Genomic DNA, 26,783 nt, shown 5'->3' with positions numbered 1-26,783 from the left:
GATCTGGGAAGGCTGTTCTGCTTTTTCTCAACACTTGTTTTTGCTTGGGATGGAGGAGGGGGCCTTCTCTATTGCCACCCCAGTACTGTGGTGCTCCTTCAAAAGGAAAGGCCAAGTTTGTCCCCTTTGATAACCATATTGTATTGCATAAAAATCCATAGCTCACTGAGAAAGCATCTGCTCTGCATACAAAAGGTCACAGATTCAGTCACATCTTTAAGTGTTTCCAGAAGCACAGCTTAAAATTCTTTTCAGAGTTCAACTGACTTCTCTTCTGACCTCTTCAACAGTAGCAAAATGCAAAAGTGTCAGGACTTCTATTAGCATAGCTACAAACAGACATGTTGACAAGCAATCCTTGTTCATTAGATACATAGATGGGAAATAACTGAAAAATCAACCGTGTGTGCATGTGTGTTTCTTTTAGTGGATTTCAGTCATGGATCAATCTGAAAAACGAGTAGAGCAGCACACCAAATTAACCTTAAAAATAAAACTCTCACTGCTTCAAAATTTCTATATTCTTTATTTTTAAGCAACAATCCAGCTTTATCAAGATACAATACACATTTAGAAGGATGAGATTTTCACCTCATTGTCAAGCACCAGCATGATCATGCATAGCACTAGAGTAATTTGGACCTGAAATGTTCCTTTACCAATTTGTCTCCATCCCAATACTTACTTCTGTAAGATCCATTTTATTGTCACTTAAAGAGTGGCCCAATACTCAGGAAATAGAACAGCTGGCTCATGTCAGCAACCCTGTATTTGGCACTGGTCTCATCTTGTCACGGTTGAACCAAAATTCTTCTTATTGAGGGCAGCATGGTTAATTATTACCACCACAATTCTGTTCTGGTAATAATAATCTGGTAATCTGCACAAACCGGACTAGATATTTGCTAGTTACTGAACAGTATACCTTGGATGCTCAACCAGCATGTGTTGCAGAGAGAGAGAAAGAACATTTTGTCATCCATCTTCTGATATGTACAATCCCATCTTTCAACCTTTCTAAACCAACTAAGGGGTTTCCTACTAGTTTGTGGACAAAAAAGTTACCTAGCACACTCAGAACCAACCAGCCTAGTTTATGAAACACACCACAAGAGACCTCAGAAATCTTTCAGTCAGCCATGGACTGCATAGTGAATACAGCTCTATATCTACCACTAGAAAAAGAAATCACACATGCCACTTCCATTAAACCCAAGGGAGACAAGACAGAAATTAGAAAAAAAACCATTTCTTTTTTCAAGGAGATGAAGTACATAAAGTGCTTCTTTAATGAGAGTTTGAGAAGTAGTCAGGCTCAAGCTGTGCAGTTCACAAGCATGGAAGAAAAAACAAAGATGACAGACATGAGTTCCAAGTAGACAGAAGAAGCAAAGGATGATCAAGTTTAACCAAGAACTAAGCTGGACTTTCCACCAGGTGGATTTCTCCTAGATGGTACAGGCGCTGGGGCTACTGGGCTAGGCACAGGTGCAGCCGGTAGGGGCTTCTCTTCACTCAGGCCTGATGCAGAGTCTATGTCGACTTCTGTGTTTTCTAGCAAGAGAAGAGAGGAATAGTGATTATGTAGAAACAGAACCGTTGCCTTTTAGCTGAGCACCTGCTAATATTGGCAGGAAGCTTATAAAATTTCTGTTACAAGAATGCCTGCAGCTTGTGTGGCTCTAGCCAAACGGGGATCACATTATCCCAGCTGTCCTCTACCTTACAAACTACAAGTACAGATCCCTTTTCTTACTACAGTGTTACAGTTATTTACGAAGACTGTGATGCCACAGGAAGTCATGTAACAATGAGAAGGAGAAAAATACTACTCCCACACTCTGCTCTGTTGTGTAGCTACACTGATACAATATAAATCTTTTGTAGGTTTCATTTGCACAAACATTGTCTCAGGGAAAGGTGACTGGCCAGTTTCTACTCACTCACAGTTCTAAGAAACTACACTTTGTTTAACAAAGGGCAACGTTGCTAGACTTTTAAAAACAGGTGGCAATGCAGTGCAAAGTTAGGTTTGCTGATGTTTTCACTCATCAAGCTTCCATGGGAAATTGCCCTTAATCCTTATTAAATGTATTTCACTACTGCGGAATATGCTGAACATTTGTGTGTGTCAGACGTCTTGGTGTCACATTGGAGAACTGGCTACCTCCATTTGCTTAATTCAAGAAGCTGTCTGAGAAAAGCTCATCTCAGTCAGTAGGATACACCATGGAGCAGTGAGGTGCAAAAATTAACTTTTGCAAAAATAAATGTAGGCAGCAGGTGTAACAGCATGGGCAGAGCAATCTGTCAGGGGAGGGAGAAGCTGAAATAGATGAACTACTAAATCTAAAGCTGTGCTGGACTCCTGCTGACAGGGCAGAAAGTCTGTATCTTTCTCTTTTCCTTCTGTAGTGAAGTTGTTTTTTTTAAAAGACCTTCCAGTGGAAGCCCACCTGGATCAGGGATAGTGTGCTTCTCCCACAACTGAGAACATGCTACGGATCTAGTAGATCGACAGCCTCCCTCAATTCATCATGACTTTTATACTTCTCTACTGGACAGCAGAAGGGAATGGAACGTTAGTACTTACCTGAGATACGTCCCTTTCCAGTAGAGAAGGTCCGAACATCCTAACAGTGGGTAGCTCCGCCTGCTTAGGAGCTGAGCGAGCGGAGCTACCCACTGTTAGGATGTTCAGGCCCTTCTCTGCTGGGGAAGGCAAACTTTTGCATGGCAGCTGGGAGGAGGATTTTGAGGGCATTCGTCCCCCTGAGGCCAAGAGAAAGAAACCTGTGTAATCCTGTGATGTCCTCCCCAGAGGCTGTGTCCTATTTTGGCCAGAGAACCTGAAACAATCTGGTCTTGAGTACTTAAGAATCTATTGGGATGCAACTTTCTCAAAGATGGTTCAGTCAATGTTTTGCATGCCTGTCTTTCAAATTTGTACATTACTAGTAATTGCATTAATGGCTGCATCCAATGCTTACTATGCATTACAGGCTAAGTACCTTTTATCCAAAATGCTTGTGACCAGAAGTGTTTCAAATTTCAGATTTTGGAATACATCATTTGCATATAGACAGTACATAACACAAGTAGCGTTGTATGTACGAGGATGGAGAAAGAGGCATGCCTGGAGAGACTGAGGATCTGTGAAGTAGCAGGAATCCAGGTGTGAATCCTTGGTGTGAATCCATGCATCCCGCCATTTCACAGATCCTCACATCTCCCTCTAGTCGCAAGTCTCTCCATCCTCATGTGAATGAAACATTCACTATTTGTGTTATATATGAGAAATAAGGGTGAAGAGCCTAAGGATCAGAGAGACATACGAGCTGGAGCACTGCAGCAGAAGCAGGTGGCTAATGACAAAGTTTTCATTTGTGGATTTGGGATGTTCAGCCTATATAATAACTGAGTAGGGGGATTATTTGCAAAAGTTGGACTTTTCTGATCTTGGAATCCTGGTAAGGCCCCTCATAAGACCATCCTCACACTTGAAAAGCCAAAAATCAAAATGAAAAGTGCAGTTCAATTACATCACATTCCAACCTTGTGAAACTCTCAATTTTTGCTGCTTTTTGGGTATGGGGCAGGCCATGGCAGAGTACGCAAAATGTAAGACAGTGCCAATGCAAACACATCACTGTTACAGTTTTAAAAAACCACATAACCACCTATCATTTGATTTCAGAACCTGTTGCCAAATTTTATTTTGGGGAATCTTTGTAAAAATATAATTATGCATTTGAAATTTTCCAACACCAGACTGATTTCTAAGAATGCTTGTTCCAACATTTAGCTTGCAGGAGAAAGAAGAACTGTATCAGCTACCTATTATTGGGGCCAAGTGCTTTGTCCAATGCTCAGGGGCAGGGGGAGCAGAACAGCCTTGCCCCACTGATCAATCATGGGACAGGCTTGTGGTGGTGCAGGCTGGCAGTACATCTCTCTGGCTTTTTCTATGTACTTTTTGGCTAGGTTGGTCCAAGTCCCTTTCAAGGACTGAGAGGCCAACCTCACACTAAAATGCAGTGATCTAATTAACATTAACATATCTGCCTTTGTTGCATTTTACAATCCTATTATTTCACTGAATAATGTGAATGTGGGTTGTATACACATATGCCAAGATAGAGTTTATCATATACATGCAATCTGATCACATGACCTTTCTAGCTCATCTTTCTGACCTTGATTTGAAAATCTAGCTGAACTGACCAATTTCTGGATGACTAACTACAAGTCTAAAAAGACATGCACTGCGAATGAACACAGGGAGAGTGAAGTTAACTATGTTTGCTGTGCAATAGACAGAGGAATCAATTAAAGCTATCTGCTGAAATAGTGAAGATCAGTCATCTTCAACAGTCATCCTGGGATGGCTTTCTTAGTTAGCTTTTCATGCATGTAAAAAGCCAACTACAAGAAACCTCATGAAGAGATTAAGTGAATAATGACAACTGCCTGCCAGAGGAAAGGTGTGCTATTTCATATCTGATAAGCCCACCCAAGTGCATAAGGCATTGAATGTCAAGAGTACCTTCACAGAAAAAATGGAATTAATTCCATTCTATTCAATCCACTTCTCCTACAACTGCCTGTTTGGGCTACTGGTCCAGGTGCCCCTATCTGCTCTGGCATAGGCATACTGCTGAAAGGAATACAAGACTTAAACAGATCTTTTAAAGTGTGCACTTGATGGTTTTTGTAAAAAGAACTCTGTAAGACCACCACCAATAAGAAAGATATATGATTATAAAGAGGATTCCAATTCCTAAGGGAGAGGTTTTCTACATTCCTGTGGTCCTTACAAGGTGGAAACCTCAAGCTGTAATTGTGAGGCAGTTACTTAAAGTTGTTATGTTACATCATGCATGCTGTACATATGAAATCAGAGTCTCTACATGGGTGTGTGAGGCCTTATAGCAATTCAGTGTCTCAGGGCTATGGTTCTACAAGTCGGGTAAAGCTTAGCTTCATTTTAAAAAAGCAGAATTTTCTTGACCAGACATCACTGTAACCAAAATGAACCTCATTTTTATAACAGTTATGTTAATAGAAACTTTTTCTAATTTTTCTCAGTACTTCCCCACAACAATGCTCTGTGCATTTCCATACTTTCATCTGCACTGAGTTTATTTCTGCCCACTCTCCCCTCCTCAAGGTGGAATAACTACAGACATTTGAAGTTATCACACAGATCAGTGTATACCTGATGTGGTAAAAGCTTTGCCATAGGCTCACACACAATTAACCAACATTTTATATATTTATGACTATGCATTAGGTGAGGCCCAGGAACCATGGGTGTTCCCATATCACAGATCTGCATTATCTCCAGATTCTAATTCTCTTAAAACTTGCACCTTTTCTTTGAGGCCTTGAGTAGAATTCTTCCATTCATTCTATCAGAGATTCTCCCCATAAGCTGAAAGGTTTTAAAGCTAAAGGTTTCTTTAGAGATAAGGAGGGGGGGAAAGTACTTACCATGAGCTTCTCCTTCCCCGCCCTGCAATTTGAAAAAAGCTGACATTATTTCCTGGTTTTTGTAACACCAAAGACCACTGTGTTGGTAGCTCAGCCAACAACAGACATAAATTGTTTATAGGAAAGCCACTTCTTATGGACATAGTGCTGTCACAAAGTCCAAAACTGCAGTAAGGACACATATTTTCCAACCTGGCTGATGAATTAATTCCCAAACTCTGTGTTGAGCCATTCTATAAATGTTAAGAACATTTGTCTTTGAATGAGTGATCAATCAATCCTCTGCTAAGCAGCCCTTAGCATGAAGACTAGGAAAATACAGGGTCAAAGCAATAACCCACACAGAGGCACAATGGGCAACTTCAGATGGGTACTCTTTCAAAAGGGAGGGAGAGATGCATAAAATTATTCAAAATTTAGCTTCCAAAATGGCTAATATTAAGCTTTGAAGACTGGCATTTTCATTCTGTAGAACTGTTGGTTCTATGGCCCCTTCAGTTACAGAAGTCAGTACAGGCTTCCCCTGCCTTTTGACACCTTGTTTTCCAATGCCTCGCTCTTTGAGTGCTTGCAAATTACAGACAAGTTCCATAAATCTGACAGGGTATTGCCATTTCATCAGTTCTTACCTACAAGGCTCACTTGGGACTGCTCACGTGTACTTGTGTGTCTGTATAATGTGTTAATTTAGCTTTTGCACATATGAAAAAGTGATTATATAGTGTGTTATTTACATTTTCAGTTGCCAAAATGCATTTGCAAGCTTAAAAAACTTGGGTTCCGCTTTTTCTTTCTGATAGTCCTCTGGTCCCTAACTCATCAGATAAGCAGGGGCTTCCTATACATGATGAGCAGCCCACTTAACATTGTCCTAGCAACTTACAATGATAGTTGATCCTCTGTGTGATTTACTGTTTTCACAGAATCATAAAACTGGAGAGTTGGACAAGACCTCAATGGCCATCCAGTCCAACCCCCTGCCATACAGGAATATACATTCAAAGCACTCCCGGTAGATGGCCATTCAGCCTCTGTTTAAAAACTTTCAAAGAAAATTTGGCTCTACTCTCTACTTGTCAGCCTCCACTGAGGGTCTGATGTTCTTACTTTTAGGTAACCATGAACAAAGCTCTTCACCTTCAAGAATGGTATAAGGCAATTGTAATGGAGAATAGAAAAGGCATTTGGGGAGACATTATACTAGTAGTCTTCTAGTTAAGAGAGGAACATGCAATTACACTGCAAAATTCTAAACTATGAAATAGAAACTCCATAGCTGAATCAAATCAGAAAACTTTAGAGGCAAATGTTTTAACATTTATAGCTTTACAGAGCAACCAGAAACCAGACCCTCATTACAACCTATTTATCTTTTATGTCTCTTATTAAAAAACAGTGGCCAAAGTATATAATTTACCAGAGAAGGGAGGAATTAGATTACCATAGTAGAGTACAGTCGCCCTTCCTTTTTCGCGGGGGATCCATTCCGGACCCCCTCGCAAAAATGGAGTTATGCCTATATTCAAGCCCCATTGGCTTGAATATAGGTGCAGGCATGTGGGGGTGTGCAGGTCTGCGCCACAGGCACACATACCATTAATTCTCCCTCCGTTCGTCCTTTGCACATAAGTGAGGGACGTGAGTCCGAAGACCACGAGAACTGAGGAAGGGCTGTACACACACAAGAAAAATAATCAAACTGAACAACTTCAGATATAATATCCTACATATAAGGGCATGGATTTCCATTCCATGCAACATATGGCGTGTTTCACAATTCATTTATGCACATTAGGTGGTGGCCAAATCTTTTACTTCTGGCTGCTTTCCTCCTGGTTCTCACTTATATCTTCACTAAGTTTCCTCCCCATCTCTTAGGGGCCATTCACATTACCATTTACACCAGTTCTGAAATCGATTCTTCCACGTGAAGTTCATATTGGGCCTGATTCTGTCACAATCCATGTCGAGGCTTGTACAAGGAAATGCCCCCTATCCCGGTGTATCCAAAATCAGGCTAAAATCCGTCTTTTCTGAAAAGACCCGGGTTCCGCGAAATATGAACTTGCCCTCGATCATTATCCGGGCAAATTTAGGGAAGGATTAAGGTCAGAGGGCAGGTAGAGGGCAGAGCATTCCCTCCCCTCATCGGAGGGGAGGGGGAGAAGGAACGAGCCGAAGAAAAAAGGGGAATCTGGATGCAAAGGGTGACAGGAGGAAAAGGGGAAATCAGGGTGTTGAGGCCTGCAAAGGGCTGGCGGGGGGACGGGATGGAGAAAGTGATGATGGAGGAGGAGGAGGAGGTAGGAGCTGTGGGAAGAAGGGAGCCATGGAGGGCATCCTATAATGGAGCAGGAGGAGGAGGATGAAGGAGCCAGGGCAGCTCAGAGGGAGGGGAGGGTCAGAAGGAAGGAGGAGGAGGAGGAGGAGGAGGATTGTCCAGGGAAATAGGGCTGTGGGGCCAAGCTGGGGGATATAGGGAAATGTATGCAACAGAAGCAGCCTCTTTTGACAATTTATGTGCATGATTTTTTGGGTGCTTGCTTGTGCTACTTTAATTTCATCTTGCTCCTGGATTATTATTATTATTATTATTATTATTATTATTATTATTATAGGATGCTACAGTCAGAATGCCTGCGCTGCATTTCCCTTTTATTCCCAATTGATTCCATGGGTCAGTTGGAACTGACAGGTCACTCTCTCTCAGCCTCAGTGGAAGGCAATGGCAAAGTGTAAGCAGGAGGAAAAGGGTCAGTTCAGTTCAGGCCAAAGGCAGGGCATGAACAGAGCTCCCATCAGGCACTTTCCTCCATTTTTTTACTTTTTTAAAATTAATTTTGACAAAATGTGCGCATGTTTTGTTTTGTCTTTTTAATTATTTTTGGCTGTCTATGCGTATGTTCTTGGCAAGAGATATATATAGATATATAGATAGATGGTGAGCAGGAGCAAGGGTCAATTCAGGGCAGGTGGGAGGGGAGCAGAGCAAGACAAGCCTCCCCTATCCATCAGGGACCTTTTCCCTTTGATGTGTATTTTTTTAATTATTTTTCTCTGTCTATGCGCATATTCTTTCCCTTGGAATGACTGCTGGATTGCGAATGAATGTTACCAATCAAATGTAATGCTTCTCTTTACAATTATGTAAATTGGCAAATTGATACAGCTTTTGCTAGGAATTCAGGGGTAGCCTGGGGAGAGCCAAAAAATGCATTCTTTTCTGGCATTTCGAGGTGAGGGTTTAATATTATTGATATTAATTATTATTATTATCATTATTATTATTACCTGTGTATGAGGCATTCTGGGGTGGCAAGGAGTGGGGGGTACTGGATGCATTAGCTTGCATTTTGGGGTTGAAAATGGGGCCAAGGGCAGATCATAACCTACAACACTGACCAAATGCCCACAACACACACACACACACACAGAGGTTTTTAAATTTGACAAGTGGTGTCTGGTCCTTTAAAAAAAAGGGAGGGGTGGAAAGAACCCTTCTAATGCCCCTATCAGTGCTGGAAACGTCACCTATGACCATCGCGTTACTAACTTTGATTGACAGCCAGGCACCTTCACCTTAAACCCAAATTCTCCAAGAGGGCATTCGTGTTAAAATGCCCGATTGGTAGTCAGCACTTGCTTCCGGAAAGATTCGGGAGGGGGCCCCCCGAATTTGCCCAGTCCCTTCCGGAGCAATGCCGCCAGTGTGAATGAGCCCTTGGTTAAACAGGTAAAGATTGCTACTCTCCCTTCAAGTCCCAGATGTACTATTTTGCTATTACTGTGTCTGTGTCTGTGTGTGTGTATTAAAAACCCCATGCATCTGAGGTCTATGAAAGCTCATGCTGCCAGCTTCTTTCTTTCCATTAGTTTCAAAGGTGCTACAACATTCCTTTGTATATTAAATGCTATCATGCACAATTGTAGCAGTTTAGAATTTTACCTTCATCCTATGTAGTCCTGGCATTTGCAGTGTGGCAAAGAGTGTAGAATTCCATGTTAAAGATTTCTTTCTACAACACTGAAGTTCTGCAGCAAAGAAGTGTAGTATCCTACTAACTATACACACTAGGATTCCACCTGATGAAGCCATGATAGTTAAAACAGAACTAAACTGCTACACTTGTGCAGGGTAGATACTCGCATCTTTCAAATCCTGTCTTCAAGATAACAGGCTTTCTCCAAGCTCCTGAGCTCGAAATGAGGTAAAGAGGTGAGTGACAATGCCCATGTCCTTGATGCTAATCTCTCCTCCAAGATCCCTGAACAACCTTTATACAAGTTATATAGCCTGGACTCAGTAAGACAACCCACTTTTCTGTTCTTTAGAGCCCTCATACACAAAGCAAGATACACAGCAGCTCAACAACACATCCAACTTTGATTGTACATTGATTTATTCACATGGGGCCAAATCCACATTAGCCATGCCCAGAGAAAATCCATTCATATGATGGGGCTTGTCACAACTATGTCAAACCCCACTGATTTCAGCAAATTTACTCAAGGTAAGATTAATTATATTTAGCTCATAGGCAGTTTTTAGATCTAAGTATGGAAGCAGAAAACAACCAAGGCTAGAACAGTAGCACAGTGGAACAGGGAAGGGAAAGGAGAGAATGGAGAAAAGCCAGATAGTCCCAATTCACCACGATATGTACATATCAAATGTCTCAAATCAAATCAAAAGGATAAGCAACTGGATGGGGCTTCTCATGGTCAGATGTGTTCTACTGTACTTCTTCCACTACCCTCACTTTTCCCACATTTAGCCTCATCTATTCCATAATCACTTCAGCACCTTCAAAACCATATGAATCCATAGTCATATTCTTCTTAACAGAGTTTCAGTATCAGTTCTGCAACAAGTATACATTCTGATGGTTTACAGAATGACCATGTAACTTCAGATTTAACAGGAAGGGAGGAAGGAAGCTAAGTTAAACCAGGGACGTAGCCAGGATTTTAGGAAGGGGGGGGGGTCCAGACTAAGTGCCACCATTATAATGGGGCTTGGGCGCAGCAGCACGCACCATTCATTTTTCTAATGGAAGGGGGGGTCCGGACCCCAAGAACCCCCCCCTTGGCTACATCCCTGGTTAAACCCAACTGCTAAGTGAGAATTAACTGTTTATATAAAATAAAAAAGAGTTAATATTGCAAGAAATGATTAGCAGACAAACAACTTTAGCAACATGTGCACTAAGGGAAGCTTCAGTTCCATGACAGAACAGTTAATCAGCCTCCTCCATGCTAAAACACAAGGTAAAAACATACCAGTTGTCTGTCAAATATCCTTATTACAGGTCTGCCTTACTAATGAACTAATGTACAAACTGCAACTTAATTCAACTTGTGTAACAAGCATTAAATTAGTACTGCTGAACTACTATTGGGAGTTTCACCTGCCACCTTTCACCCATTAGGCAACAAGGGTGAATTATGTCAAAGCCTTTAACGTTCAGACATAGCCAGAACAAATTTACTATAGTTACATTAAGCAATTCATGAGTTAACAAGCACACAGGGTACCCATTAGGGGGAGATAAATTGTCCTAACAATGTCATACCAAAAACCTGCAAATCACTATGCCATTAATGTCAGATACACTGCTGCTGACAAATAAAAGCAAGTCTTTTCAGACCAGCCATTTACTTGAGACCTAATCCTCTACTAAGAGCTCAGGGAATCTTAGTGAAATTACCATAAAGGGGGATGGGAACAGAGTGGGACAGAAAAAGCATTTCCCCCTAGGGTCAAACAGTTCCCAGTCAACATTTTAATATTTTCAATTAAAAGCAGGTCTTACCTTTGGATCTAGACAGTCACTAGAGCTTGCATCAGAAGAGTTTCTTCTGTGTGACCCAAGTGGTTCAGAACTTTCATTGGCATCACTGGTTTTGGGTGCTGCAAAGAGATTTGCCACTATAACCAACATATAAAGCAGATCAGGACTTAAAAAAAAATTAATGTGTATAGTATTTCCAACCACTACTCCTTGCACCTAACCTGCCCCCTAATGCTTTGTATTGCATTTGAAATGATAATGAATACCCTTGATTACAGAAGTGTTTGGAATGCTGAATGATGTCTGGGATGTGAGGTTAGCATAGAGCAACCAGATGTCCTAACTGTAGAGGAGGACAAGGCACTGTAAAATATGGGACACTGAAGAAAAATGTAGGACATGACCACATTAAAACACTCATATGAATGTAAATTCAAGCTTCTTAGCCATGCTCAAAATGGAGGACAGTTTGGAATTCCACCTGGACAGAAGGTTGAAATGTAGGACGTGTCATGGAAAATGAGGACATCTGGTCACCCTGGTTTAGCATATGTGTGATTTGCACACTGAATGAACTGGTCTAACAACAGTCTCAGACCTTTGTCTGCATTCATTAGGAATGCAAAAATAATATGGAAATCAATCATTAGGTGGAAGTGACCATGTTCTCCTGGAGTTTGTTATACAATGGAAAGGAGAAGCCAGGCATAGTCAAACACACATTCTAGACTTTAGGAGAGCGGATTTCAGTAAACTTAGAGAAGTATTGAGGGTGATCCCGTGGTCAGAAATACTAAAAGGGAAGGGAGTTCAGGCCGGATGGGAGTTTCTCAAAAGGGAGATACTGAAGGCACAATTTCAAACAGTTCCAGTGAGAAAGAAAAATGGGAGGTGTCTTAAGAAACCAGGATGGATGACTAAGGAACTTTCAACCGAGTTAAGTTTGAAACAGAACATGTATAAGAAATGGAAAAGGGGGGAAATCACAAAAAAGGAATTCAAAGAAATAGCAGGCATGTGTAGGGGTAAAGTCAGAAAAGCTAAAGCACAGAATGAACTCAGGCTTGCTAGAGAGGTTAAGAACAATAAAAAGGGCTTTTTTGGATATGTCCGCAGTAAAAGGAAGAAGGAAACGGTAGGGCCACTGCATGGAAAAGATGGCAAAATGCTAACAGAAGACAGAGAAAAGGCAGAATTACTCAACACCTTCTTTGCCTCAGTCTTCTCAGAAAAGGCAAAGGGTGCTCAACCTGAGGATAATGGAGCAGAGGACAGAATAGGGGAATTTCAGCACAGAATAAGTAAAGAGATAGTAGAGGAAAACCTTGTTAATCTAAATGAATTTAAGTCTCCAGGACCAGATGAACTACATCCAAGGGTACTAAAGGAACTGGCAAATGTAATATCGGAGCCATTGGCAATCATATTTGAAAACTCCTGGAAAACAGGAGAAATCCCAGCAGACTGGCGGAGAGCAAACGTCTCCATCTTCAAAAAGGGGAAAAAAGAGGATCCCAACAATTATCGTCCAATTAGTGTGACATCAATACCAGGAAAGATTCTGGAGCAGATCATTAAACAAAGAGTCTGTGAACATCTAGAAGGCAATGCCATAATCACAAAAAGTCAACATGGGTTTCAGAGAAACAAGTCATGCCAGACAAATCTGATCTCTTTCTTTGATAAAATTACCAGCTTGGTAGATGAAGGGAATGCTGTGGATATAGTATATCTTGATTTCAGTAAGGCCTTTGACAAGGTTTCCCATGACATTCTTGCAAACAAGCTTGTAAAATGTGGGCTAGACAAAGGAACTGTTAAATGGATCTGTAATTGGTTGACTGGCCGAACCCAAAGGGTGCTCAACAATGGCTCTTTTTCAGCCTGGAAAGAAGTGACCAGTGGGGTCCCACAGGGCTCTGTCCTGGGCCGTGCTATTCAACATCTTTATCAATGACCTGGATGACAGAATTGGGAGCATACTTATCAAATTTGCAGATGACACCAAATTAGGAGGAATAGCTAATACTCCAGAGGACAGGATCAACATTCAAAATGATCTGAATAGACTAGAAAGCTGGGCCAAAGCTAACAAAATGAAATTCAACACAGAGAAATGTAAGGTACTGCACTTAGGACGGAAAAATGAAATGCACAGATACAGGATGGGAGACACATTGCTGAATGAAAGTACATGTGAAAGGGATCTAGGAGTACAAGTAGACGATAAGTTAAACATGAGTCAACAGTGCGATGCGGCACTAAAAAGGCCAATGCAATTTTAGGCTGCATCAATAGAAGTATACTGTCGAGATCAAGGGAAGTAATAGTGCCACTATATTCTGCTCTGGTCAGGCCCCACCTGGAATATTGTGTCCAGTTCTGGGCGCCACAATTCAAAAAGGACATTGAGAAACTGGAGCGTGTCCAAAGGAGGGTGACTAAAATGGTGAAAGGTCTGGAAACCTTGCCTTTGAGGAACGACTCAGAGAGCTGGGGATGTTTAGCCTGGAGAAGAGAAGGTTAAGAAGTGATATGATAGCCCTGTTTAAATATGTAAAAGGATGTCATATTGAGGAGGGAGCAAGCTTGTTTTCTGCTGCTCCAGAGAACAGGACCTGGAACAATGGATGCAAGCTACAGGAAAAGAGATTCCACCTCAACATTAGGAAGAACTTCCTGACAGTAAGGGCTGTTCGACAGTGGAACACATTCCCTCGGAGTGTAGTGGAGTCTCCTTCCTTGGAGGTCTTTAAACAGAGGCTGGATGGCCATCTGTTGGGGAGGCTTTGATTTGGATTTCCTGCATGGCAGGGGGTTGGACTGGATGGCCCTTGCGGTCTCTTCCAACTCTATGATTCTATGATTCTAAGTGAACCAATCACTCCAGAAAAAAGTGTGGATAACTGTAGCCCTCCATATGTAGTTTGACTACAACACCCACCATTCTTCACCATTTACTACAGCAGTTAGCATGGGAGTTGCAATCTAAAAATATCTGGAGGGCCACAATTGCCTGGCCTGAACTAAAAGAAGTTTAGATGCCCATGCATGTTACTTACTTGCTGCAATAACATTTACTTAATTTCTGCAGAATCCAAAGTTAGTTTAGGAACTGGGATAGCTGCTGGTGTACAATGATGATTCCGGATTGCCCCACCAGAATTTACCATGTGTTTAGGAAAGAACTTGCTCTTCTGCCAAGAGATGGAGTGTGATGCTTGGGAATGTACACATCTAGTCATCATCTACTTGTTTGATCAACGTCTAGTAATCTCAATGCTCCTTCTCAACAAAGGGAGCAAAAGTAATTTTGCCAGTTCTTTCTGGTGAAATGTAGCCTACAGTACTTGGTATTCACTGGCAGTCTCCCCATCCAGATACTAACCAGAGCTGACCCTGCTTAGCTTCCAAGACCAGATGGAATCTAGTGCCTTTAAGGTATTTAGGCAAGTGATATGCATGAGAACCCCTTTAAAAGGAAGCTTCACCTGTTGACCTAGCCCAGGAAGGTGGATTTTCTTCTATGGTCCCAAAGATACTGGATGCCATCTTGTTCCTTCTGCCTCCTTGCTGTTGTTCTTTTGGTAAATCAAATCCAAAGTTGAAACTGGAGCCACCACCTGGTGGGCGAAGAACCCTGGAAAGAAATGTAGGAGTTGTTTAAAACATTTTATGTATCAGACACAATGACTTGCTTGTTTATACAGAATCAAAAATACAATCCTATCATTAACAAGTCACATGTCTTTTTCATTCCTGTTGAGTCCATTCTGTGGAGGTTCAGCAAACTTTCCTTATCCATAGTAATGCTTCAGATATTTACTAATGCCTGGAGCACTATAGCTGGAGCAACTTTAATTTGGACAAGAAAGCAGTAGCTTTTAATTATTAAAAGTCAGGTTTATTATTTAAGAAAATCATGTAACAGGGTCTAGTTTCTGGCTTGTATAAAAGCCACTTTGTACATATCCCATCTGAGTCCTGAAGTTCAGAAGTCATATATATTTTCCATTATAAATTGTTCCTAAATTAAAATACAAGATGAACAAAACATTAAAAATTAAGGCCAATCTCTCCAATGAGATTGATCATTAACAGGAAATGGTATCCAATACAGAGCAGACAGAAAAGGCTTAACAAAAGCAAGGGAATCCTCTCTAACACATATACAGTACAGTAGTTTCTATAGCAGGTATTCATCGACTGTAGAAATCATTTTAAAATTAATTGTATTCTAATTTGTAAATTGCCTTCAGTCCCAGTTTTGGGGAAATGTGGAGTATAAAGGTTTACTACTACTACTACTACTTCTAAGTGAGCATACAAGATTTTCAGTTGTCATCAAAGCAACAGTCCAAATGTACAACTAAGTTTCACAAAGGTACTGATCAGACTCCCACATGCAAACCTTTGACATACAGGAAATTTTCATGCTGAATTCACAGAATTACAGAGTTGGAAGAGGCCACAAGGGCCATCCAGTCCAAACCATCACTATGCAGGAATACCCAATCAAAGCACTCCCAAGATAGGGCCATCCAGCCTCTGTTCAAAAACCTCCAAAGAAAGAGACTCCGTCACACTCTGAGGCAGCATACTGCACAGTTGAACAGCTCTTACTGTCAGGAATTTCTTCCAAATGTTTTCCTGTAGCTTGAATCCATTGCTCTGTGTCATAGTCTCTGGAGCTGCAGAAATCAAGCTTGCTCAATCCCCAATATGGCATCCCTTCAAATATTTAAACAGGGCTACCATATCACCTCTTAACCTCTCTTTTCCCCAGGCTAAACATACCTAGCTCCCTAAGCCGCACCACCCTAGGGCATGGACTTAGCAGTACAACCTAATGAGGGCTCCTTCAGTGGGTTATCATCTTTAACATCTGTTTGTTCCAGAGGGCATTTGTAGCTCTGCATGCCTCCTTTCACTGGAGGAAAAAGCTTGGCACTTGGATTATAAAATCTACTGCAAGAGACCATATTAAACACTGTCACACATTCACCCCTATATACTTTTGTGTGGATTTAATTGATAAGCAGCTTTGGGAGGCAATCTTAGCTAAAAAGTAGGTTAACAACGAACCAGCCGCAGCAAAAAGTATTAGCGGCCTGAAATTTACCGAACTTCACTTCTGCCTTGAAAGTAAGTCTACAGAGAATAATCTGAATACTTACAAGCACAGCTCCATGAATGGGCACACTAGTGCCTGCTTGCCCATACTCTCCAAGTCATTTGTGGAGTAAAGGGTAGGGAGTGTGTGAAGAAACAGCTATAAATTCCTGCAGGCTATTCTTATTCACCAAAGGCATCTAAAGTGCATTTTCCTAGAACACTGATCCAATCCAGTTGGTGGTATAATAAGCAGTCACTCTATGATACAATCACCTCAGTGGTACAAGGTCTGTCATCATGAAGAGTTAAAGATTCAACAAAAACCAGGGCTTCAAAGAAGCCAGAATTTAAGTACAACTGATAAAATATGAATACTGCCATAGTTCACAAGTTTCTGTCTGTGATTTATCAGCAATTCACTTGAATGTAGCTTCATTTATGCTGCTTTTCAATTCACACCATTCATGCACAGATGTGTGTGATATAACACTCTGTTTCATCACTAAATGGAAGGAAACACCCCAAGTCAAGGGAGGGGGGGAGAACAGCCACATTGGTCTACACAACTAATATACGACCCTCTATCTGGAGCAAGGATGGGGTGTCCCTTCCATTCCTGGAGGACTATAACTCCCTTTGTCATAGCAGACTTGTCAAAGTAGATGGGAGTTGTAGGGCAAGAAATGTTGATAACCCACATGTTCCCCAGTCTGCTGGATTTGCACTTTTTCTCTCTCCCCACTAGTGCTCAGGCAACAGAAGGAAGGATTTCTTCTGATCACATGGGAATAGGCTTTCTTCCTTTCTGCCCTCACAAAGGATGACTGGGGAAACATCTGGTCCTCCAGGTTTGGCTGATCTCCAGCTGTTATCATTCATGGCCACTGCCCATGCTGACTGAGGCTGATGAGATCTGTAAACCTAGACATCCATGGGTCACTCACTCAGCCCTGGAAAACCTTCCCTAGGAAGAGAACTGCAGCTGGAGAAGCTCACTGCCAGGCTATTTCAACAGGGAGTGGACTGAGGCAATTTCCTATATTAAAAAGATGTGTGTTATTATTTTGTCCCCAACACCTGTAGACCTTTGTTTCATCCTTCTCTAATACAGTTGGCCCTCCGTATCCATAGATTCTTTATCCATGTATTCATGCATTCCACAGCTTAACAATATTTTTAAAATATATAAATTCCAAAAGGCAAACCTTGATTATATAAGGGTCACCATTTTACTATCCACCGTATTTAATGGGACTTTAACAGCTGTAGATATTGGTATCCAGGGGTGTGTGTCTAGAATCAAAGGATACCAAGGGCCCACTGTACTGCCATTTGCTTTTGCAGTGGTACAATGCAAGTGAAATGTTTGAAGCCCTAAGTTTCTTTGTTCCATGACAAGGCCCTCCTTCAAGACTGCCTTGAGGGAGACGCGGTACAGTGGGCCCTTGGTATCCACTAGGGTTTGGTTCCAGGATACCAAAATCTGTGGATGTTCAAGTCTCAGTAAATACAATGGCACAGTGAGATGGTATCCTTTGTATAAAAGGGGAAAAATCAAGGTTTGCTTTTGGGAGTGTATATATTTTAAAAATATTTTCAAATGGTGGATGGTTGAATCAATGGATTAAAAAACATCCATGGATAAGGAGGGTTGGCTGTATTGCCCCCTTGCAAGCAAAAGCAGCAGCATTTTGGCCAAGGCCAAGAGATGCTCAAAAGTGTCCTGTCCAAAAAGCCTTGGAGTGTGTGAGAGGCAATCCGCTTAAAGCAACAGTCTATGAGACGCCTGATGCTCTTGGAATCCTAGAGTTGGAAGAGACGCCAAGAAGGGCCACCCAGTCCAGCCCCCTTCTGCCAGTCAAAGCACCCCCTGGGGCCGATGGCCCTCCAGCCTCTGCTGGAAGACCTCCAGAGGAGGAGAGTGGCGGGCGCGAGCCTAGCGGGAGAGCAGAGGTTGGAGCAAGGCAGGGCCAGGTGTTGGGGAGAAGTCGCTGGCCTGAAGGCTCTCCCGGCGGGAGCCTGGCCTTGCCCCCAGGTAGCCGGGCCCGCCCAGAGGCCAGACAATAGACGCGTGCTCCAGCCCCACCCAGCCGGCAGGAAGGAAGCAAGCGAGCGAGCAAACAGCAAGGCAGGCAGGCAGGCAGGCAGGCGCCCTGCATCCCTGGCAGCAGCCACAAAGGAGGGGCCATACCCAGGGATGTGTGCCCAGAGTGGGCAAGGAAGGGGTCCCCCCACAGGCCCCGACCAAGAGGCGGAGGAGAGGGCGCCTCCTTTGTTCGCCTGGAAGCCAGGTCAAGGAGCCGGACTCGGAGGAGGAGGCTTAGGGCAACAAGCAGCCAAGCCCAACGCTTTCTCCCAGGACATGGATGAGCCCTCGCTTCCACTGAAAGGCACAAGGCAGGAAACACACACGGAGGAGGAGGAGGAGGAGGAGGAGGAGGGTAGGTGGGCCACAGGTGCCGGGAGAAAGAAGGCACCCCCTTCCCCTCTGAAGCCTCGGGAGGAGGAGAGTGGGGCCCCGAGGGGCCCTCCAGCCCAGCCCCCTTCGACAGGGCTTTAGGCAGAGGCTGGCTGGCCCTCTGTCACAGGGGTGCTTGGAGTGAGAGTTCCTGCATGGCAAAATGGAGTCGGACTGGATGGCCCTGGGGGTCTCTTCTAACGCTAGGGTTCTATGACACCCTGGAAGCACTCCCTCTGCCAGGGGCCGATTCGGAGGAGGAGGAGGCCCCAGAGAGGGAGAGACAAAGGGGCAGGACAGCCGGGGCCCAGCCCAGCAGCGCTTCCCCGCCTTGCCTCGGCCTAGGCCCCTCTGACCAGGCGCCTCCGTCCAAGGAAGGGGCCCAGGCAGACAGCGGAGGGGGGCTGCGGGTGAGGCTCGGCAAAAGACAAGAGACCCCCCCGGTCTTCCCCTCCTCGGCCCCCGCCCAAGGCGCTCACGTGACCCGTTGCCACGCCAACCGAGGCCCGAGGCCCAACGCCCCTCTGAGCCGACGCCAAACGCTCCCTTCCCTTTTCCCCATCCTCTTTTGCCGGACCTGGAGCTGCTGCGTCCGCTGGGATCCATCCCTTCGTAGGTGGTCGTGGTGGTCATGGCGGGGAAGGAGGAGGCGGCGCCCGAGACAAGAGGCCGGCGGAAGATGATATTCCCGCACAACCTCCCTCTGCGGCTGCTGGCGTCGACTGCGGACACCGCCCGCCGCCAGCAGCCCCTTTTATAGCCCCATCCTCGGCTCCGCTCATTGGTCCGTTCAAACCCTCTCTCCCCGTCCCATTGGTCGGCTCCTTGTCACTCAGAGGATTGTCCCGCCTTCAAGCGCGAAAACAAATCGCAGTCCCCTCCGGAGACTGGCCGGCAACCACTTCTGCTTTGCGGTTATTGGCCGTTTCCAACCGTCGCCTCCTTTGTTTGTGATTGGACAGGCCGGCTGCCACTCAAAGGGCTCCGGGACGGGATTGGCCCGCCTGACTCATGAGGCAATAACAACTTTCTCAGTTTGTCTTTATGAAGACATCCACACTGCAGAAATAATACATCTTGATACCTCTTTAACTGCCGGGATTCAATGCCTTGCTTTCTGGTTGCATTCACATTGCAAAAATAATCCAGTTTGACACTGCTTGAAATGCCGCGGTTCAAGACTATAGGATTCTGGGAATTATAGTTTGTGGTGGCGCCACAGCCCTCTGACAGAGAAGGCTAAGTGTCTCACACAAAACTACAGTTCCCAGAATCCCACAGCACTGAGCCATGGCAGTTAAAGCAGTATCAAACTGGATTATTTTTGCAGTGTGGATGCAGCCAGAAAGAAAAATGGAGGGGCTTTCTTCCAATCTAACTAAGCAACCTGAGCAGCAGTGGAACAAATGCAATGGTCTGCATGAGCAGCAGACAGGGCCCCTGGAACTGTTTAAGGCTGCATCCACACTGGAGAAATACCCAGTTTGGCACTGCTTTAACTTCTTGTCTGGCTCAAGGCTATGGAATTCTGGGAGTTGGAGTTTGTTGTGGGGCCCAGAGTGGAGCTCAACCCTAGCAGGCAGTTCTTATCAACAGATTAACTGGAACCATGTTTTTACAAAACAATGCGAACACAATACATTGCATTAAGACAGTCATAAACATCCAACTGGAGCTGTTAACAAGGTTAAACATGAGGAAAGCCAAAACAAAATGATAATTTTAGTACATTACTGGTTGGTAACTCAAGGGGCCTCAGCTACAGGATGAGTATCCCCTGTCTCCAATTCAGAATACTCCCAAAATTGTCTACCTGAGTGGCCGAGATAGTAACACCTTTGCTTTCTGATGGCTCATTATACAAACTTTGTTTCACGCACAAAATTAATAAAATATTATACATAAAACATTTGTTGGATGCCTTTAACTCACTTCTGACGTGTGGTGACCCGAAGGCGTCTTATCATGGGGTTTTCTTGGCAAGATTTGTTCCCTTTGCTGAGGCGGAGAGCATGTGGGTGGGTCTTTGGGTTATAGGGTTTTTATGATATTATTATTTTGTATTTTAATGTATTTTAATGCTGTTTTAACATTGTAAGCCGCCTCGATCCAATTGGAGAGGCGGGATATTATTATTATTATTATTATTATTATTATTATTATTATTATTATTTAACTTGCCCAGGGTCACCCAGTGGGTTTCATGGCCAAGCTGGGAATCGAGCCCTAGTCTCCAGAGTCACAGTCCAACCCTCAAAACAACTACTTCACCACTGGCTCTCTTGCATAAAATGACCTTCAGGCTATGTCTATATGGTGCACACGAAACACAAATGAATTTCATGTTTAGACTTGGGCCCATCTCCAAGACAGCTCATTAGGCATATGCAAATATTCCAAAATCCCAAACATTTCTGGTCCCAAGCATTTCAGGTAAGGGAGACTCAGCCTATACATAGATGGTCCAATTTTGCCAAATCATTGCAAGGTGAGTTCAGCCACTGCTACCACACTTCTACATGTTCCATAGTAAATGAGAAGCATCAGGAAGCTCTCTGGAAGAAAAGATACCTCATTCTTCTGCAGCTTTCCCCCAACTTGAGGCCTCTTGACACTACACAGTATAGCACTATATCATATGCCTAGATCCTGGCCTGTGGAATCCTGGGACTTGTAGTCTGTTGAGCCACAGGCACTGGCTGAGAATTCTGAATGCCCCTCCCTAAACTGCCAACCCGATTCCATAAGACAGAACTATGGTAGTTAAAATGGAATAATAGGATTATAATTGTGCAGTGTGGTGTCCAGATGCTTTGGACAACAAATCTCCCATCAACATCTGGAGGACACCAGGTTGGGAAAATCTGCTCTGCCCAACAACAGTTCCAGTAGCTGATTTTTCAAATATTTTAAACATGCCTTTAAATTATCTTGCACCTGAATTAAGTCGGAGTGCCATATGAATACAGTACTTTCAAGCACACAGCATAGGAATGCATTGCTGTTGTGCCACTAAGCAGGGTTCAATGTATGGCAAACCGACAAACAAAGGATATCCAGTAACAAACTCTCAGTCTTGCAGACTCAGGGCAGTCATGCCTCCTTTCAATCTGTATTGTAATATTGTCTTCCTCTTTTCCTACTGCTTTCAACCTTTCCTAGCTTTATCTTTTCCAAGAAATAATCTTGCTTCATGTATTTCCAATGTACAATAGTCTCCATTTAATCATTTTGGTATCAAGTAAGACTTGAGGTTTGATTTACTCTCACACTTATTTGTCTTTTTAGCAACTCCTGGTATCCACGGAATTCTCCTCTAGCATCACCTTTCAGGGGTCCCCTCACATCATCAACTATCTTCACTATCCAAGCTTTGGTAACCACACAGTGCAAATACTAGGACACAGATGATCTTGACTCATTGACTTTCAATGGTGTTCAGTGATTGTACCTCACTGAATGCATTGTTATCATGTTTAAGAGGGCAGTTTTGCTGTGGGGGGAAAAACTAGCAATTTCAATCAGAAACAAAATTTATGTTTATTCTGGAAAGGAAGAAAGTAAAGGAAAAATGCTGCTGCATCATATGTCCACTATTAAGTAGCTCACTTGAGCTCCTATGAGGAAGGATGGAATGTTAATCAAAATGGAATTTGATTTTTCAGAATTAATGTTATTCAACCTTCCTGGGAAATAGGTTTTATATCTAGCATTTAGAAGAGTGATGACAAACATACGGCAAACCAGACTGGACTGCAAATCCCAGCAGCTTTATCCAGCATAGCTAGTAAGTGATGCTGGGCATTGTGATCTAACAACTGATTCCCATTCCTGGTTTAGAAGCTCAGGAGAGCATGATAAATAAAAATACATCAACTTCTCTGTGGTGCAGAACCCTACTAAAGAGGCAGGGAGAGGATCAAGATAGCTAAACGCATACAGCAGGAAGATTCTGCTATTATGTGCAAGCACATCTTTGCACTGGCTTTTCACTCTTCAATTGTGAGTCTGCATGTGCTTGCATGTTAAGGCCTCCAAACAATATGCTGTTGCTAATTCAAAACAAAACCCTAAGAACACTATAGTCCTATTTTAAAGATAAAATTATTTTAGGATCTGACAGAATGACTCTCAATGAAAGAACTGCATTCATCTACTTTTCTGATTAGAAGCTCCATTCAAGATTAGTAACAACATAAAACCAGTAAAAGGGAACACTGACTAGTTTGAAAAACTACTTTAGGGAGATGCATTAAAGAAGCCAACAAGAGTTATCTTCAATAGATGGTCAGGACTGTTATTAGGAGCAGCATTATTTGTCTTTATATTTCTTTTAATTTCTCCAAATTAAGAAACAGCACGAAAAAACAGCAACTCCCAACTGGAAAAAGTAATTATTTTTTATGTCTGGAGTTATGGTTGTCTCAGTACAAGCAAACAGGGGAGAAAGAACTGAAAATGCTTGTCAGAACACTTCTCACTCTACACTCCCTGAAAGCTTGTTATTTCATGTACCTGGTCTTGAAAGAATTACCTTCTTTGGCATCCTTTACTCTGGTGCCCTGTCATTTGATTCAGTGCAGTCTTACATTCCTGAGACAGGGTGAAAACAGCACAAATACAATCCATATACTGGGTCATGTTCTTTCATGACATCAGATTTTTCATTCACTGAATACATTGATCTTTCTCATCACTTAGTAGCCAGTTTTTTGAACAGCCTACATTAAGCCAATTGAACAGGTAGCTGCTTTCCTAACTATTTTCTGGTTTCTCAGATATTTGTCTACTATAGACTTACATAAACAATTGTTCCATAACTATCAGTAATCATGATAATTACAGTTTGTTAATGGGGAGGTAAAACCCTAAAACAAACAAGCCCCAAACTGGCCTTAGAATGCCCAACACACCTGGATAGCAACCTCAGTTTGAAAAAGGTCAGCAGAGAGGAAGCTAAAGCTTGAGTGCTACACACACATTTATGTTCTGTCACAAAGGGAACAATTGGTCATACTTACCTGACCAAAAGTGTTAAACAGAAAAAGCAAAAATAATGTGATTGACTTCAAATAGATGCATCTGCTTTGGAAACATAGAGATAATATATTTCTGAAACTCCGGCCTACAGTATGCAAAGAGAACATATAGCAGTTTTGAGATTTAAGTGAAACAAAGAAGCATAAGCTTTCATAGACTTGAGTCTACTTCCTCATATGCAAGGAATGGAATCTGACACATCTGAGAAAGTAGACTCAAGTCTACAAAAGTTCATGCTACCAGCTTCTTTTTTCAGTTAGTCTCAAAGATGCTACAAGATCCCTTTGCATACTGATTTCCCAGACTAACACAGCTATGTCTTTGAATTCTCCAGACTACAGTAAAAGATTTACCTTTTTTATTTTACCAAATAGCCCCCCCCCCCCTTTTATTTGGAAGGCACATTATCTTTCCTGAATTGTCTAGCATAGTGCCTAGTGCTAGTTAGCTTGGTAAACTAGAGAAAGATCTACACTGGCCACAATACCAGTGAACAGCCCCGAATTCTCTCTGGAGCACCCTGGCCGCTCCGGGGTGACACCGACGGTTGTCTATACATGTGACCCATTGTGCCACCATTCATTGCTCCCTCTGAGGTCAAAAACAAGGTGCCCAGCATCAATCACATGACTGGCCCAGATTCACTGTGGAACTTCTCTTCCCACATGAAGACAATCTGCAGTCAAATCGGGCCTTTGGCCATGCCCTGTGCGTAAAGGGCAACATTGAGGGGTGGGACCAATGCAAATGGCCTGTGTAGACATGCCCTGTCTGTGAAAAGGCAGAATAGGACTATTTCTGGAATACAGATGTGCTTACTTTGTGCCTTCAAGTTGCCTGTCAACTTATGGCGACCCCATGACTTCCTTAGGGTTTCCTTAGGTAAGTGATACTCAAAAGTGTTTTTGCTAATTCCTTCCTCTGAAATATAGGCTACAGCACCTGGTATTTGTTGGCCTTCTCCCATCCAAATGCTACCTAGAGCTGCCAATATCAGCTTAATTTACTCCATTCCAATAAGTGGAACAGAAAATCTCAAAAACATTATATAATCTAAAATTATTTTATAGACATTCCAGTAAATGCTTTGAAGCTGGCTTTAAAAAAAAGATTTACTTACATCTGCATATTTCTACATAACTACAACATTTGAGATGAAGACAATACTTCCTCAAATTCAGAAAACATATTCCCTTTCAAAATTTCAGTTCTATAGGAAAGCATGTATTTTAAACAAAGAACTCAAATCCTGAGAATGATAGCAATGTGACTTGTTACAAATCAAACTCTACATCTTGAGAATGGAAGAAAAGTTCCTTTGGAAATCCAGCAATCCAAATAAAATCAAGGCTTTAATCACTTAGTTTAACATAACTCTGACTTTAATACTACTGCATGGGAGGCTCTTTTCTCCTCTTCTTTCAGTGGCTCCCAAACTTTGATCCTCCAAGCGTTTTGGACTTCAACTCCCAGAAGCTCATCAGCTTGGCGAACAGTCAGGAATCTGAGAGCTGGTCCAAAACATCTGAACGACTTACAGTCTGGGAACGACTGCATCATCTCAAGCCACTGAATGCTATGAACTGACTTTAACAGCAGAAACCTGACACATTCTACTTGCAAGTGCAAACTTTATGCCTGGGAAATAAGCAAGATCAGTTCTTAACTATCTACTAGGCACCTCACCTCTGCCATGACTATGACTCTGGGATGACAACAGTCTATGTCTACATTGTTCCTAAAAAAGTGTACATGAACCCAGAACAGGAAACAACAATGAATTACATGTTTTGGTTCAGTAAAATTCTGGCAAAAGTAGGAAAACATATATGTTTTTTTCCAGTGATGATTCCAAGCACTAATGACAGTGTGGATGCTACCATATTCATATTATTGATTATAATGCTGACTGAAGCCAACTACCAGTAATACATCTGCCATTATTTTTAAAATGCATTCCTATGACAATTTACGTGACAATTTACACTGATGTCAATGAAAGCATTAATGTGCAGACAAGTCGCATTTGGAGATTTCTAACTATTTTTTACCCTTCACTATTAAAAATACTATATCATCTCATTTACGTAACACACAGTTTCTTTCTTATAAAGGAACAGCACTTTTTTAAATAGAACCCAAACCTGATATTTTACAGTTCACATTCTTTGGGACACTCTACATAGGACCCAAGAGTTCCACTTTCTTTCAGGTTCTGATTTTTTTTAAGCTAATAATAGATGGAGATGTACTTTGGAAGAAGAGGTTTAGCCCCTTTTCTTTCATGCCTTATGTTCAATCCTAATCAGACCCATGAAACTATTAGCAATGTAAAGAAAATGGTTACCTTTTGTCATCTCCCTCCCCATCAGAGCCATGTGGATTGAAATTCAGAACAGACAAATAACAGAGGAAAATAACTTATCACACACCATTCCTTAGCATCAGATCCTAAAACCTCAAAGTACTCACACAGATCTACTAATCAATTCTAAAAAACCAAACAAAATTCATGTTACAACCTAATCACTAATTAGATGCATTTAGTCTGATTTTAGTTTTCCAAACTAGTTGCCCAACTTACCTAACAACATAAAGATACATTCAGATTGGCGGCTTTTTAAAATCCAACATATTTGTGTAAGTACAATAAACCAAACATTTCAATACAGTCATTTACATTAGAAACTCTCCTGGCTGAGACTTTTCAATGCAAGGAAGGCTATTCATATTGCCCCCCCCTCCACCAAGAAAATCCCAAATTACTCATAATTTTTTCCTCTGTCTAGACATTGTGTAGGAAAGCTGATGAAACAGCAAGCAACTAGCGGATTCTGAATCTAAAACAACAGCTAAGTGTTATCACACCACAGAAAAATAGGCTG

The 26,783-nt window shown here is 42.4% G+C and overlaps 1 protein-coding gene across 1 annotated transcript; it reads right to left on the bottom strand.

The window, feature by feature from the left end:
- Positions 1-506: 506 nt before the first annotated feature.
- On the bottom strand, positions 507-19,604 carry JPT1 (Jupiter microtubule associated homolog 1). The gene is made up of 5 exons (XM_089536614.1): positions 19,436-19,604; positions 14,777-14,925; positions 11,307-11,404; positions 5,494-5,515; positions 507-1,554 (listed from the first exon to the last, which is right to left on the bottom strand). Exons 1-5 carry the CDS (start codon positions 19,489-19,491, stop codon positions 1,406-1,408), a joined length of 474 nt encoding a protein of 157 aa, XP_089392740.1. The 5' UTR covers positions 19,492-19,604; the 3' UTR covers positions 507-1,405.
- Between the last annotated feature and the right edge of the window lie 7,179 nt (positions 19,605-26,783).

Source organism: Sceloporus occidentalis, unplaced genomic scaffold, assembly GCF_023333645.1.
Source record: "Sceloporus occidentalis isolate IW3139 unplaced genomic scaffold, rSceOcc1.0.p SCAF_1, whole genome shotgun sequence".
In the NCBI taxonomy this organism is placed as follows: Eukaryota; Metazoa; Chordata; class Lepidosauria; order Squamata; family Phrynosomatidae; genus Sceloporus; species Sceloporus occidentalis.
This window is presented reverse-complemented; position numbering and strand designations above follow the sequence as displayed.